This window comes from Lissotriton vulgaris, chromosome 2_1 (assembly GCF_964263255.1).
Source record: "Lissotriton vulgaris chromosome 2_1, aLisVul1.2, whole genome shotgun sequence".
Lineage (NCBI taxonomy): Eukaryota > Metazoa > Chordata > Amphibia > Caudata > Salamandridae > Lissotriton > Lissotriton vulgaris.
In genome coordinates, this window is record NC_141687.1 from 758788037 (window position 1) to 758802298 (window position 14262).

General features: G+C 41.5%; 1 protein-coding gene across 2 annotated transcripts in view; it reads left to right on the top strand.

Moving 5' to 3' along the window:
- The window catches only part of TPH1 (tryptophan hydroxylase 1), a 391357-nt gene that overhangs the window by 174480 nt on the left and 202615 nt on the right, over nucleotides 1-14262 (top strand). The window contains exon 2 of one of the 2 annotated variants that reach the window (XM_086956069.1): nucleotides 340-477. The exons of the other annotated variant lie outside the window; for it this stretch is intronic. Within the exon in view, the coding sequence (XP_086812195.1) occupies nucleotides 340-477 (138 nt within the window). The remainder of the gene's footprint in view (nucleotides 1-339; nucleotides 478-14262) is intronic. 2 annotated transcript variants of the gene reach the window in all.

Consider the following 14262-nt stretch of genomic DNA (forward strand, 5'->3'; position numbering starts at 1 on the left):
ACCTACACAAACACATTCACAGAGCACTTTATACAGGACAGATCTTGACCAAGCTGAATATTAACGACTTATCTTACTTATGCACCCATGAAGGTGACTGGAGGTCATAAATAGGGTGCGGACCTAGAACAAGTGTTGCCTGTCTCTGTAGTTAGAGGTGCCACTTTAGGTTGTGGCTCATTAACCTCTTGACAGACCTGTATAAAACTAAATTGCATTTTTATTTTAAGACAATGGTTTGAACACATTTCTCAAGTAATTGATTGGTCATTTGTCCTAGCCTGTCTCTTATGCAATTTTCGTTTCACAATCAAACCCAAATTCTGCATGTGTTCACAGCTAAACAAGCTAAAATACATAAATGCTGAAGAAAATAAGGATATCAGAGACCATTCCACTGAAAGAGGAAGAGCTGCCATCATTTTTTCTTTAAAGAATGAAGTTGGTGGACTGGTGAAGGCTCTTAAACTATTTCAGGTATTGTATAAACCCTTTAAAAATTTAAGACTGGACACAATTGCCTTACTTCTGACTTTTTCCTTGTAATGTTAAAGCAAGGAGTTATTGTTATTGCAAAAATTATGATATGCTTGTTAAACAAAACCTTGTAATGATGACTACCTTAATGGACTAAAAAGAAACTGTTGAAGAAAATCACCAAATTCATTAAAAGTCTTGAGTGGTCTTTGTGAAACCTTAAAGGCGAAGAAGCAGTCACAGAATCCAAAAAAACTGTTCTTTCCACTGGTAAAGCCTGCTTCCCAACAAAGACTGCAGAATGGGTGATACCAGAGAATTTTGGGAAGAGACAATGAAAATGTTTGTTGGTCAAGGTTTGTAAAAGTGGGCGGATCTTGAAGTTGGTCATGGACACCTCCAGGAGTCATTGGGGTGATTATTGAAAAAGCATATATGATAAAAAGATGTTATGTTACAAAAGAATATATTGAGACAGTAGGAGAACAGGAACGAGTAAATTTAATGACAATTTTACACTTGCCTTTAGGAATCTATAGGTGACTGACGCCTATTGTAATACATATGTTTTCAAGTTTCTCTTGCATTCATTTAACCATACATTTTAATAAAGAATCTTGAACAGGAGTCAATAGGTGAACTTAGACATAGGAGAGTTGGGATGTAACCTGCGTGCTCCAGAGATAGGTTTGGTTATACCAGATCATAGCACTTTGGATCATCTACTGAAATGTTCTTATTTTTCAAGAAGCCTTATCCTCCTAAGAACATTTAACTTTAGGAAAGGCTTGCATTTGTGGCATTTGATGACATTGTGGTGTCTAGAGTACTTTGTCAACTACTGATTAGAGACTGGTGTGAAATGAACAATACATTTGACGCTGTGATCTCTAAGCTAATGTGCCCCCTCTACAAAATGTAGAGAAATACTGATTTGCATTGAGACATGGCTACAACAAGTATCTCACCTCTGTATTGAGACAGCCAAACAACAAAACATCATGGTCATCCTCCTTCGGAACTTCTTTGGGATGATTGCAGAAAAATTGACTGTATCAATATGTTCTTCATGCGTGTGATTGAGTGGTCTCGAGCCGATACTTGAATGACATTGGATCAAAAAAATATTTACTGCAGACTTAGGATGCAAGAGAGAATCATATAATTTCAAATAGATCTGTATTTTTTGTTTATTTAGGAATAAGTCCATATTTTCAGTCCTTACATCAGATGCCACAAAATAGCTTTCCGAAAATATTAAAAAGCACAAAAAAAAGAAGACCTGACTGTAGAGAAGCAAAATAAAGATGGCAAGTGCTAGATGACTGCTGGAAGCGCATATTGGTGAATGGTGAGAATTTCCTTGCAGGTATCACAGGCTTGTGCTATCCTGGTGACGGGATCCCCAGGATTTTCGTTTCATCCAGGAAAGGTAGTCATAGATATCACTTTGGTGAATTGGTACATTTAGGCCTAAGGAATCCAGAGATTCCCCCTCCACCTGTCCCCCAATCCCTCCCGTTCTGCGTTCGACTGGCAGCAATTTCAGGATTTACTCAACCCTGGCGTCTCTGCCAGGAGTGATTTCTGCCAGGTGATCCTTCAGTAACAACCCGGTGGGAGAGGGATGTCAGCACAATGGTACTTGTACCGCGTCTTTATGTCTGGCACTGCCTACCATTCTCCCACCACAGACCCTCTTCCCTTGTAATAGAGGACAATAATTATTGGTGGTCATGGGGGGGAGTGGAGGGTGGCATGGTGTTATCAGGGATTACGGCATCTTGCACAGTGCAAGCGGTAGTTTTCTGCCGCTAGAGTATATTTTATTCGAGCGGCAACTTTCTCAACGCGGACTGGTAGTTTCTCATCGCGAGCGGTCGCGAGCATACGCAACCACTCGCAATGAGAAACCTGACCTCCCTGCATTAAGAATCTCACCAGGAGGTTTATTTTCCACGCTCGTGATCGGCAACTTGATAATGCTGATCGCGAACGAGGAAAAAATCTCGCCGGGATGTCATTTTGCTTGCTCGCAGTCGCCAACTTGACGTTGAGGACCGCGAGCAAGCAAAAAATGACCGCAACACTATGCTATGCGTGTTTGCACTGTGCTACATGCAATTCGCTAGTGCAAAGTAGCGGAAACTTCGCAAACTACACGAGCGTAGCGTAGTGCTTTGCCCAGTGTTACAAATTATAGAGTTCATGGCATCTATCATCGCTCTGGCAACTTCCGGTTGAATCTAAGCTTCTGTTCCGTTTACATTTATTTTTCAAATATTTCCTGCAGTGGTAGATGCATTCCATACATGGACCATGGATTTTTAAAGTGGCACAGCAGTGATTTACTTGAGGCATCCTTGTTGCTGATGCAGTGCAGACGTCCTTCTCTGCTTTTAAAAATGAAGAGGCTTTTTTTCCATTTTGCCTTTAAAGATAATATAAGAAGCCATGCATCTAAATATTTTTATTTATTTATTTATTTGGTGTGTTATATAGCGCGAACATGACCCTGAAAGAGGTATCAGAGCGCTTTACATTTGCATATCAATCGACAGTTTTGTTACCAAGTCATCGGTAGTTGTACAAAGATTTTGAGAAAAACATTAAAGCTTCATAGACATATATACAATACCCCAGATGAGGTTAATGTTCGATGAGAGGTAGCATGCGTTTGGTCATGGCGGATCAATGATAGAGGCGATTCTGCTGCGATTAAGGGAGATATTTTCTCATGTAAAAAGATTTGGCTTAATTTTTTAATGCAGAGATTGACAAAATTATTTTAATGTTAGCGGGAGAGAGTTCCAAATTCTAGGCGCTGCACCAGAGAAAGCTCGTCATAAGTTATTTTCTTATGGAAACGGGCTGGTTTCAGTAATAGATCTCCATGACTCTTGGAGACACAGCATCCTCCTGATTGTGTGATTTTCTGGGCTAGGTACACTGGTGTTTTGTAGTGTATCGCTTTGTGAGTGATAGATGCTATTTTTAGGGGTATTCTCGCTTCGTAAGGCAGCCAGTTAAGTGCTTTCAGATGAGGGGTGATGTGGTCGAATTTCCTGGAGCCAATTATAAGTCTTGTGGCCGCATTGAGACAGGCTTTCAGTGGGGCTGTTGAAATCTTGGGGAGACCAGGTAGGGTTGTGCAACCATACGCGATCCTTGATATTGCTAGTGCCTAGGCTGCTGTTTTAATGTCAGGCTTATTTAAGAAAAGTTTGAGTTTTTTCTGAGGTAGCTTAAATGGAACCAGGCATTTTTTGCCATTGTGTTGATATGAGACAGCATATTTAGGTTTTTGTCTAGTATAATTCCCAGGGTTTTGGTAGAATCAACAATCCTTGGAGTACAGTTTAGTGCCGTGATCAGATTGGTCCACTCTAGGATGTTCTTAGCGCTTTTCTGGGGGGAGATCAGCAGGAATTCGGTTTTATGAGGGTTAAGTTTCAAGTGATTACTGGTTAGCCAATGGATGGTACTCTTTAGTGCTTGGTTCATGATATCTATCTCTACTGTAGATGTAACCTTGATGTACAGCTGTGTGTCATCTGCATACATGTGGAAAGAGATGTTTGCTCGTTGTAAGGTTTCTGTGAGGGACTTTACATACAGATTGAATAGTGCCGGGGATAGAGTTGAAGCCTGAGGAACTCCGATCGCAATTCTGAAAGAAGCTGATAATGTTTGGTTGACTATGAATGTTTGCGCTCTATTCTCTAAAACAATCTAAACCATTTTAGGACTGGACCCTCTAATCCCATCCTATTTTTCATGCGATCTAGTATTTTGGCATGGTTAACTGTGTCGAATGCTGAAGAGAGGTCGGGCAGGATTAGGAGACAAGTTTCATTGCGGTCGAGGGCAAGTAGAGCATCATCCACGATGTGCAGAATCACTGTTTCAGTACTATGGTTTGGTCTAAATCCTGATTGGAAGTCATTCAACAGATTGAATTCAGATATATGTTGGCTCAATTGTTGTTGTATGCATTTTGTTCCAGGACTTTTGTTAGCATGAGAATGTTTGTTACTGGTCTGAAATTGTTATGGTCAGAGGGGTTCTCTGTTGGTTTTTTTAAGATTGGTGTGACTTGCCCTGTTTTTAGGCAGACCAGTATTGAGCCATGTGGCAGCGAAGCTTTGATGATCTTTGTCCAAGATGGGATGAGCAGTTGGTTTGTTGTAGACCAACCCTTTGCAGGTAAGGGATCGTTGTAGTGATTATTTGGTTTGATAGTCAAGATGATCTTTGCAATGTCTAGGTCCCTGAAAGGCTTGAATTCTGACCATCCAGCATTATTTTTAGGCGTTTCCAGATCTGGTTGATGTTGAAACTCATCTGGGGTGCTCTTAGTGAAACAAGGGCCTTCCACAGTTTTTTTTTTTTTAGCTCCACCGCCATCGATTTGGCTGTGAAGAAGGATTAGAAATCTTCACTGCTTGTATTAGAATCTGTAGTAGTTGTTGCAGATTTGCCCATTTTATTGGATTGATCTTTTAGCAGATCGAATAGTCTTAGTTGTATTAAATGGGGTGAGGAAGGGTGTTGTCGTCATTTCCGCTCGTGAATATGAGTGACCGTCTTTCTTCATTGAGGTCAGCGTTAAATCACATTTTTTATCTTTGTCAGGGATCCTTTTGAATTTTAGCAGGGCTATTTCCTCAATAATACTCAACATTGTATTATTGTAATACTCCGTGAGGTAATTGACGTCCACCATATTATTAGGAGGTTGCAATTCTATCTCACAGCGTGCTGCGACAATATCCATATTGAGCTCTCTAGTGTCACGCATCCATTTTCTGTTTTTTTTGCTTGTGAGGAAGCTTTTGGTTTTGTGAAGGGTATTTGGAAGGTAATGAAGTGATGATCAGACCAATTGCATGTGGTGATACCAATTTTATCTATAGCTGTTTCTTTAGCTATGATCCAGTCTAAGGTAGAGCCTTTGGAGTGGGTTGGTAGAAGACATTCTTGGACCAGCGATTGATCTTCAAGGAAGGCTTTATCTGATTGTCAGAATGATCCTCCCAATGAAGATTGAAGTCTGCTAAGAAAATAGCATTGGAATGAGGGGTAGAGTTTGCAGTGATGATTTCTACAACTGGTCTATGAGCCTGGTGTCTTTGCCTGGGGGGGTGGTAGAATGTATGAAGTTTGTGATTTTTATTATGCTTATCTGTCAATCCAACATCGTGTCCATTTGATTACGGGGACTGGATGGGTTGACAACTCTCAAACTATTGTTTTGCGCAATTGCTTGGATGAAAATCTTAATCATACTAACTTGAGGAACATTTATTTTAGACACAAATTTAATCCAGTATCAATGCCTAAGATATCCCGAACTCTGAACAAAGGGCAATGCACTGTCATTTCCTACTTGCATTGGGAAGTTAATTCCTGGTTGTGGGTTATGTGGCCTCGAGAATCGATTGACAGAGTAAATACACTGCTTAGGAGGTGTTGATTTGCACCTAGGTGCTATTTGGCTACACATTACATGTTATATAATTATGTGCTGTTTCCTTCTGCAGTGGCCATTGCTGTTGTGTTCCAGCAACCATCTACGGGAGAGTTACACAGATTGCACTAGGGCAGTTTTGCACAGATATTTATGAAATACATATATTGCACTGGTGCAACTTTGCACAAACATTTGCACGGTTTGATAACAGTATGATCTATGTAATCAGGCCGCAAATATCTGAAGCTGCAAGAAACCTTTAGGAAATGTAATGATGTGCAGGGGATTAGGTTGAGGAGATGTTATGGTTTTTATGCAATAAAATACAATCTAAATAGAGACTCTTTTTGACTTATCAACTAACCCTTATTACAAACAATGCGTAAGTGTGGATGGAAATTTCACACCTGCCCATTACCAATTCCGCAGGGTGTGTTAATGAGTGGGTAGGCAATTTGCATTCAGTTCTGATTTTGCCACCATGGAATTGAGAATTACGTGCTCCATTTCCCATGAATAAACGTGATCCAGGGTTGCTTTGAATGTGGCTTCTCACCAATAAGCCACACCCACCTGGGAGGCAAATATATCATTAGACCTTTGAATAATGTACACTTTTAAGCATGTCTTACCATCCCTGGCACAGCAGGTCTGCAACAAAAAACAAACAGCACCTTTTGAAAAGGAGTTTTATTTAACAAAATGCAAAGACTATCACTTTTAGAATAAAGCTTGGGGTTTATTACATATTAGAACATTGGAATGTTGGGAGCTCCATTGAAAACAATAGAGTGGTCTGGGCTTATAATGGCTGGTATAAGCCTGGAGCTCCAACATTCCAATGTTTCTTTGTTCACAGCTCTGGCTCTGAACAAAGGCTTCAGGGAACCTGAGGGGATTCCAAACCCCTCACGCTTCCAAAAGGCTTTGTTTTTTTTTGTTAGAACATTCTGTCCTCTAGTGACAGAATGTTCTAATAGCCTTATAGCCCTTCGTAGATGGGCTATACCGCTATTAAAGTCCCTCTCCCTTGTTAAAGGCCCTCGCCTTCGGCTCGGGGCCTTTAACGCTGGAGAGGGCCTTTAATAGCCGGTATAGCCCTCTACGGCGGGCTATAAGGCTATAATACTCTCTAAACAAAGGCTGTCTCAGATACCAAATGCATTATATTCAAACATATGTAGCAAACTTATAATCTAAAGGCATGAATCAATAACTGAGCAAACAATAATACCGATTACTGACTGATATAAGATAAGATACACTGGATGTCCTGCAAGAGATCAGAAAGATATATATACAGAGTATAGGATCACTCTGGATGTGCACCTACCACACCACAAGGAAAACACCTCAAAAGATCACAGCCACTGGCTCACATCACAATGGCAATAATCACAAAACTCAATACATCACCTGATGCATACACTGCCCACTTTTTGCTGGGGAAGTCTTCACACAGCCGGGGATCAGAGCTCAGTAATCAGTGTTTAATCTAAGATAGACACGCCTGCCCTCACTCGGAGTCCAAACTCCCAAAACTTCCACTTCCAACTTCCACCAGACCAGTGGAGGCTCCCCCTTTTAATACAAGTGAAAACGTTGGTCGAAGCTACTAGCAAGCCCGCCTCCTTTTCCCATCAGATTCCGTACCACTCTGTGCCGGGGACAGAGCATTGGTCGATCAGGCCTTTGCTATTACTTCGAGCAGGAGCCTGCACATTCCTCTGATAAGAACTGGTTGCTACTAGCACACAGAGTGCAGAAAACAAGTGAAAGCAAAACCTCACTTCTCACCTAGACAGGCTCAGAAGATGGAGTCACTTAAGCATAGGCCACTAATGCAAGATGGCATTAGATTATGCCAAGCCAATAGGCAAGCCCTGCCATTAAGCAAGATAAAGTCAGAAAATAGAATGGTCAAAGCCAATAGTAAGAACTCATAATTCTCACCACTGACACATTCCTACACAACTGCACACCTTCAAATGCACATCCCACACGCACTGCTCTTGGCAATGTTGTAAATTAATCTATGACCCTAGTGTAATTTTCCTGATTAATGCCCTTATATAGGTATACTTTATCATATCCTTAGATAGGCATAGAAATCACTACCATATTTGGCCTAAGCCATACAGCCCAAATACGGCATGGCTACTTCCACTAAGTTCCGAGAATCAACAACAATTTCTTGGAAAAACCTGCCTTCAGAAGCTAGGGACTTCCCCCTGCTTGAATATTAAGTTGTCCAAGAACTCCTGGCGTTTTCCAAGAATTAAGCCTTTGAGTGACGTTATTAAGTCCAAACATGCGTCAAACTCGGCACCTTCAAAGTATAATTATGCCTAGGTTTGCCCAGACAAATACACAGTGGTTTGGAGCAGATCAACTATCTACTTGCCCGACGCCCTGCAGCAGCAAGTGCCGGAGGAAGCCGACCCTCCAACTGACGCACTTAGAGAGACGCTGTCTTTTCTCTTGCTGAGAAATTCAGCTCCAGTGTTTCCGGCTTACCCTTGCGGGTATCTGGGAAATCGAGTCCTGAGAGAGAGATACAAGACCTCCTTCATTCTAAAACCAAGGTACGGAGCTGATTAGACCTCTTAGAGAATTCTTGGAATAGATTCCTGGCAGAGAACAACTAAACTTAGGCTACGCCTCACTTACTTCTTCCCTCGTACTAGACTTAGGTTAGGTACACCGGGGTAGGCGTATTTTAGAAGCACCAGTTGAGTACTTTTAGTCATTATTTATTACTGTATGTATTTTTATACATTTTATGCACGTGATGGCTTAGAAACCATATCATGCTTTTACAGTACTACTTTATAATACTGTTTGTATTATATGCCTTCTACTTTATAACCAGTATTACGATTATAGCAGTTCATTTCCAATGCTTGAGAAAGAAGACTGTTCAATAAATACTTTTATTGAAAACGCCCATCTCTCTATTTCTCTGCATCTCTGGTGAAAAGAAAGCATGCACGATTGACTGAGTAAAATAGTTATCTATTGTTTCCGCGACTCTAGAGATTTGATTTCTTATTCTTGGGAAACAAAGTTGTCATGTTTATGCGGCTGTCAGAAACGAATCCCTTCTTGTTTATTCAAGAAAGTTTCTAGTGACCTCTGAGCAAGCTGGTACTCACTATTAAGTTTAATATATTCGGTAGAAACCTAGTCGACCTAAGTCCTACGTCTAAACTACAGTATATATTATTCTAATGCGCAGAGCCTATTGGGAATATAGGGACTACACTACATGGCGCCCAACGTTTGGTAAGGCGATAATTTACCGCTAGATACTAGAGTAACTCAGTCGTGCTTTTCACACAGACCCCTTTTTGACGTAAAATACTCCAATAGACGTCTGGAGTGGGTAAAGGATAATATCCGCCAGAACTGAGTAGGACGAAAATCCTATGTATTAGTTTTTGGTTTATTCAACGTTGAAGGATACAGTGTTCCAAAATATTGTGCACCTAATCTTTGTTACCTTGAAACTTTGCTCTGCAAAAACCTTCAGTCGACAAAATGTCGGAAAGTGACGACGAAAGGGAGAGAGCTAGAATAGCAGCTCAAGCAGTCTTAGATGACACAAATCTCCAACAAAATGACGGGGAGGCAATAATCATCCCGGTAAATGTAAGAAAAACCATAACTATAAAACTTATAGAAAATGGGGTATCATCAAGAGATGGTAAAGTAATCTTTGTTATAGAGGCACATGAATATCGGCAGACAGAGGTATTCTATTCATGGATTCTATTTCCTGCAGCAAATGTAGCAACACACGAGTTCCACTACTACAAATTAGAAGAACCTCCAGCGGAATACGTTCCTTTCAAGGATTTTGAAATTCCATTAACTTACCAGGAGCATCAGCTCTGGTTTAAAGATGCCCTACAACATCAAAATCACATTACCAGGCTCGGTCCACTAGTTAGACCAGGAGCAACATGGCCGGTACTAGCCAGCTACACACCACATCCTGACATTAACGGAATGACAGGTCCAGAACTGTTAGCTCAGCTGAAATAGTTAATTAAAATACACAGACAATTGGTTCAATATGTCATGCAAACTTTAACAGTCCAACCAGCTATAAAAATTCCACAGCACACCCCGTATCAGGGGAACACAAATAAAATAACACCACAGACTATACAATCAGTCATTGGTAAATTACCCGCAAAGAGGGAACAAATTCCGTTCTGGTTAGCTCAGAAAATGACTCAAATAGAGGAAGTATTCCCTGATAGTACACCTCATGAGAAACACAGAATTCTGACAATCTGTTTACCAATGGGGATAGCACCACATGTGGAGGACTGTGACACTTGGGGTAAAGTCTTTGCTTCGATCTACAAAAAATCATATGGTGTACCGTCTATGGTGGTAATACCAGACGTTCTGAGGCAGATTCAAAATGAATACGGTCCAGAACTGGCCTTAAATCTAGGTATGAAATTACTGAAAGATTTCAAACAGGTCTCAGCTATATTATTAGCTAACATTAAAGGTGAAGCAGCATCCGTGGCAATCCGCCAAAAGTTAAAAGAAACAGATATAACAGATCAACCATATGAGCTTGCTAGAATTATTGAAAAATCTTTATTTATTTATTTATTTATTTCGATTTATATAGCGCGTTATAACCCAGGGGTCTCTAAGCGCTTTATCAGGGTCCAAACATCGAGTACTGTGGAGGATAACTGTTCATAAAAAGGTTACAGATTACCCCATGCTTGCTGGAAAAGCACTGTTTTTAGTTTCTTTCGGAAGGCCAACAAATTAGTCTCCTTCCGTAATTCAATTGGCAGCTTGTTCCAGGCTGTAGGGAGCAGATATGAAAAGGCACGTCCACCTACTGTGGCCAGTCTGCACCGTGGTTGAACAAGAAGAGAGGCGTCAGCAGAGCGAAGTGTCCGTGCTGGCCTATATGGGATGAGGCGAGATTTCATGTACATTGGAGCCTTTCCGTACAGGGCTTTGTGAACAATGCACAATCCTTTAAACATCACCCTTTGCTTAACCGGCAACCAGTGCAGTTCTTGCATAAGGGGAGATGCATGCGTATTCCTAGGTTTTTTAAAGATAAGCCTGGCAGCGTCGTTCATGACAACCTGCAGCTTACGCAAAAGTTTATGTGGCAGTCTTATATATAGCGAATTGCCATAGTCAAGCATGGCCAAGATCGTGGCAGAGACCGCTCGCCTCAGAGTGGAAAAGGACAACAAAGGTGAAACTTTCCTCAGTTGTCGAAGGAGGCCGACGCAGGTCCCTACCACCGTCCTCACTTGTTTTTGCATAGACAGCCTGCCGTCCACCTGGATTCCCAAACTCTTGACCACAGTAGCTGGTTCTGGAGGTGACCCTAATTCTCTAGGCCAGAAATCCTCAATCCATGGGTTCCCTGCGATGGTGATTGGCAGTACCTCGGTCTTATCCGGATTGATTTTTAATGAATTCCTGGACATCCAGTTGGCTGTGTGCTTCAGGATGTTCTGCAGTCTTACGAGGCCACCCAGACCCTGATCGAGTTGGATCACTAATTGGGTGTCATCCGCATAGTTGTATACATAGCAGTCCATCTGGTTAAGCAGTCTAATCAGGGGTTGTAAATAGATGTTAAAGAGTAGGGGCGACAGGGCAGACCCTTGTGGCACTCCGCAGGCGATCGATGTATTGGTGGAAAGGAGATCACCGAGCTGTACTCTCTGGAACCTCCCTTCAAGAAAGGAAGAGAGCCATGCGTGTGCTGTGCCCTCGATGCCGAAATCCATCATCCGCGACAGTAGTTGTTTATGACAGACGGTATCAAATGCCGCGGAGAGGTCTAACAGCACCAGGGCGCTTGGAATTTTCTTATCTGCCCTGTCCCTCAAATCATCCAAAATAGACAGCATAACGAGTTCCGTGCTGTGATTCGCACGGAACCCAGCTTGATTTGGCTCAAATAAGTTGTTATTTTCCAGATGTTCCGACAGGATAGTGAGTACGTGTTGCTCTACCACCTTCGTCAGGAACCGCAGCTGAGATATGGGCCTGAAATTTTTTAGGCATTTCACATCCGCCCCAGCTTTTTTCAGCAAGGGAATCAGCCGGGCTTCCTTAAAAAAAGACGGGACTTGGCCTGTTTGTAACGAAGTATTTAGTAAATTTAACATTTATGAAGAATTAGGAAGAGATAGTTTGGGTGGGAAACTAGTAAAACCTGAATTAACAGAACATCCTGAAAAAGTATTTATTAAAAATAATCTCACTACTCCTAAAAAGAAGTGGGAAAATACTAAACAGACTCTTCCTAGAGAGAAACGTTCTCAGTCCAGAGGAAGATCTCCCCAAAGGGGAGGTAGGTCTCCCCAACGGGAGCCCTCTGAAAAAAGGTACAACCTTAGGAATAGGGATAATTTGAAAAAACCTGACAGATATCAAGATAATGATACACGTCCCTCTCGATCTTTTCAGACTTCCTTGCAGAAATTGGAAAGAAGAGGACAGTCAGAACACAAGGAAGAACGGGTCAAGTCCAAAGACAAAGAACCCGTTCACCAAAGTAAAAAAGCTAAAATTCCAAAAAAGAAGGTAGCAAGCATAAAAATCAAACATGCAGAGGATTTTGAGGACACAGCTCAAGAACGGGGAGTGGGCTCTAACAATGCTAGACAGCGCAGCAGAAGTCACCATAGTTAACAGGATCCCGAAGGATCATCTGGAGACAGTGGACTTGAATGAATGCATTCAGGTTGAAACTGCCGACAACAAGGTTTGTGTAACCCACAAGTTATATGAAGTAACACTCCGGATGGAGGGGGACATAACTAGAAAAATAAGAGCACTCTTTTGGGAGAAACTCTCTAAGGGCTATGACATTCTTCTAGCTGAACAAGACTGGCCACGTGAATTTGTCAGGGAGTGCCCACATGGCGAAGAGATAATTATGCCAGCCTTCTCAAATCATATTCCAATTCACAAAAAATACACATATGCCAGAAAATGGGCTGTGGCCCAAGCTCCAGCATTATATAAAAATCATGTAGGATGGGATGAGGATTCTCCTCACCATAAAATCCAGTTAAAAAATCAACCTGCTGCACAAAGGCAGTGCCCAGTTAAGCAAGAAGCTAAAAAACAAGTCAGGGAGGTTTTAAATCAACTTGAATACCAAGGGGTGATTGAAACATGCTCCTCGTCAATGAACAATCCTTTGTTTCCTGTGTCCAAACCAGACAATTCATATCGTCTAGTATTGGATTACAGACACTTAAACTCCTGTTGCTAAACATTTGCAGTACAAAATGCACATAGTGCAGCACTGATGAATAACATTGTGCGCAAAAAATATAAAACCACATTAGATATTTCAAATGGGTTTTTCTGTCAAAACATTGCACCTGAAAGCAGGCATCTGACTGCTTTCTCAATTATGGGGACACAGCGACAATTTTACCGTCTCCCCCAGGATTCAAGAATAGTCCAGGGTTATTTTCAGCCAGGGTAACAGAGTTACTACAAACGTGCGATGATGAGGCATTTTCTTATGTCGATGACATCTATCTTACAGATGATGACTTGGACGTGCACTTGAAAAGAGTGAACACCATAATACTTGGGTTCACATCTGAAGGGTATAAATTCAGTTTTAAGAAATCACGAATTGCCCACCTCAACGTCCTATTTCTAGGCTACGAGTTATCAAGTGAAGGCAAAAGCCTGGCAGCAAACTTTCTAGAGAAATGTGCGCTGCTCCAAGCTCCAAAAACGCTGAAAAACTTGCAGTCCATTCTAGGTTTCCTGAATTTTGGATGAACTTACGTTCTAAATTACGCAGAAAGGGTTAAACCTCTCTACGAACTAATCAAACCTGATTTCAAACCGACTAATTGGACTCAAACACACACAGAAATTCTGCGTTCAGTCCAAACAGACATGTTAACAAAAACACAGTTACAGACACGAGAAAACGTGCGCAATCTTGTGATCCGAATCATCCCAGGGAGCGGTGGATTCACGTACCTGACCTTTAATAAAGGAGAAACGGTACCAATAGCATACAAATCACACTTGTACACACAAGCTGAAATGAAGTTCACTTCTACTGAGAAAATTCTGACAGCGGTTCAAACTGCAGTAGCAAAAGAGAGAGCCCTTGCACAGGGTAAACGCATAATGATCGGTACACCTGTACATCCCTTAGAGGCAGTGACAAAAGCAAGCATTCCAAATGCAAAAGCTTTACATCCAAGATGGATACAATGGGTTAACTCTCTTGCTGCAACAGACGTTGAATACGTTTTTGACCC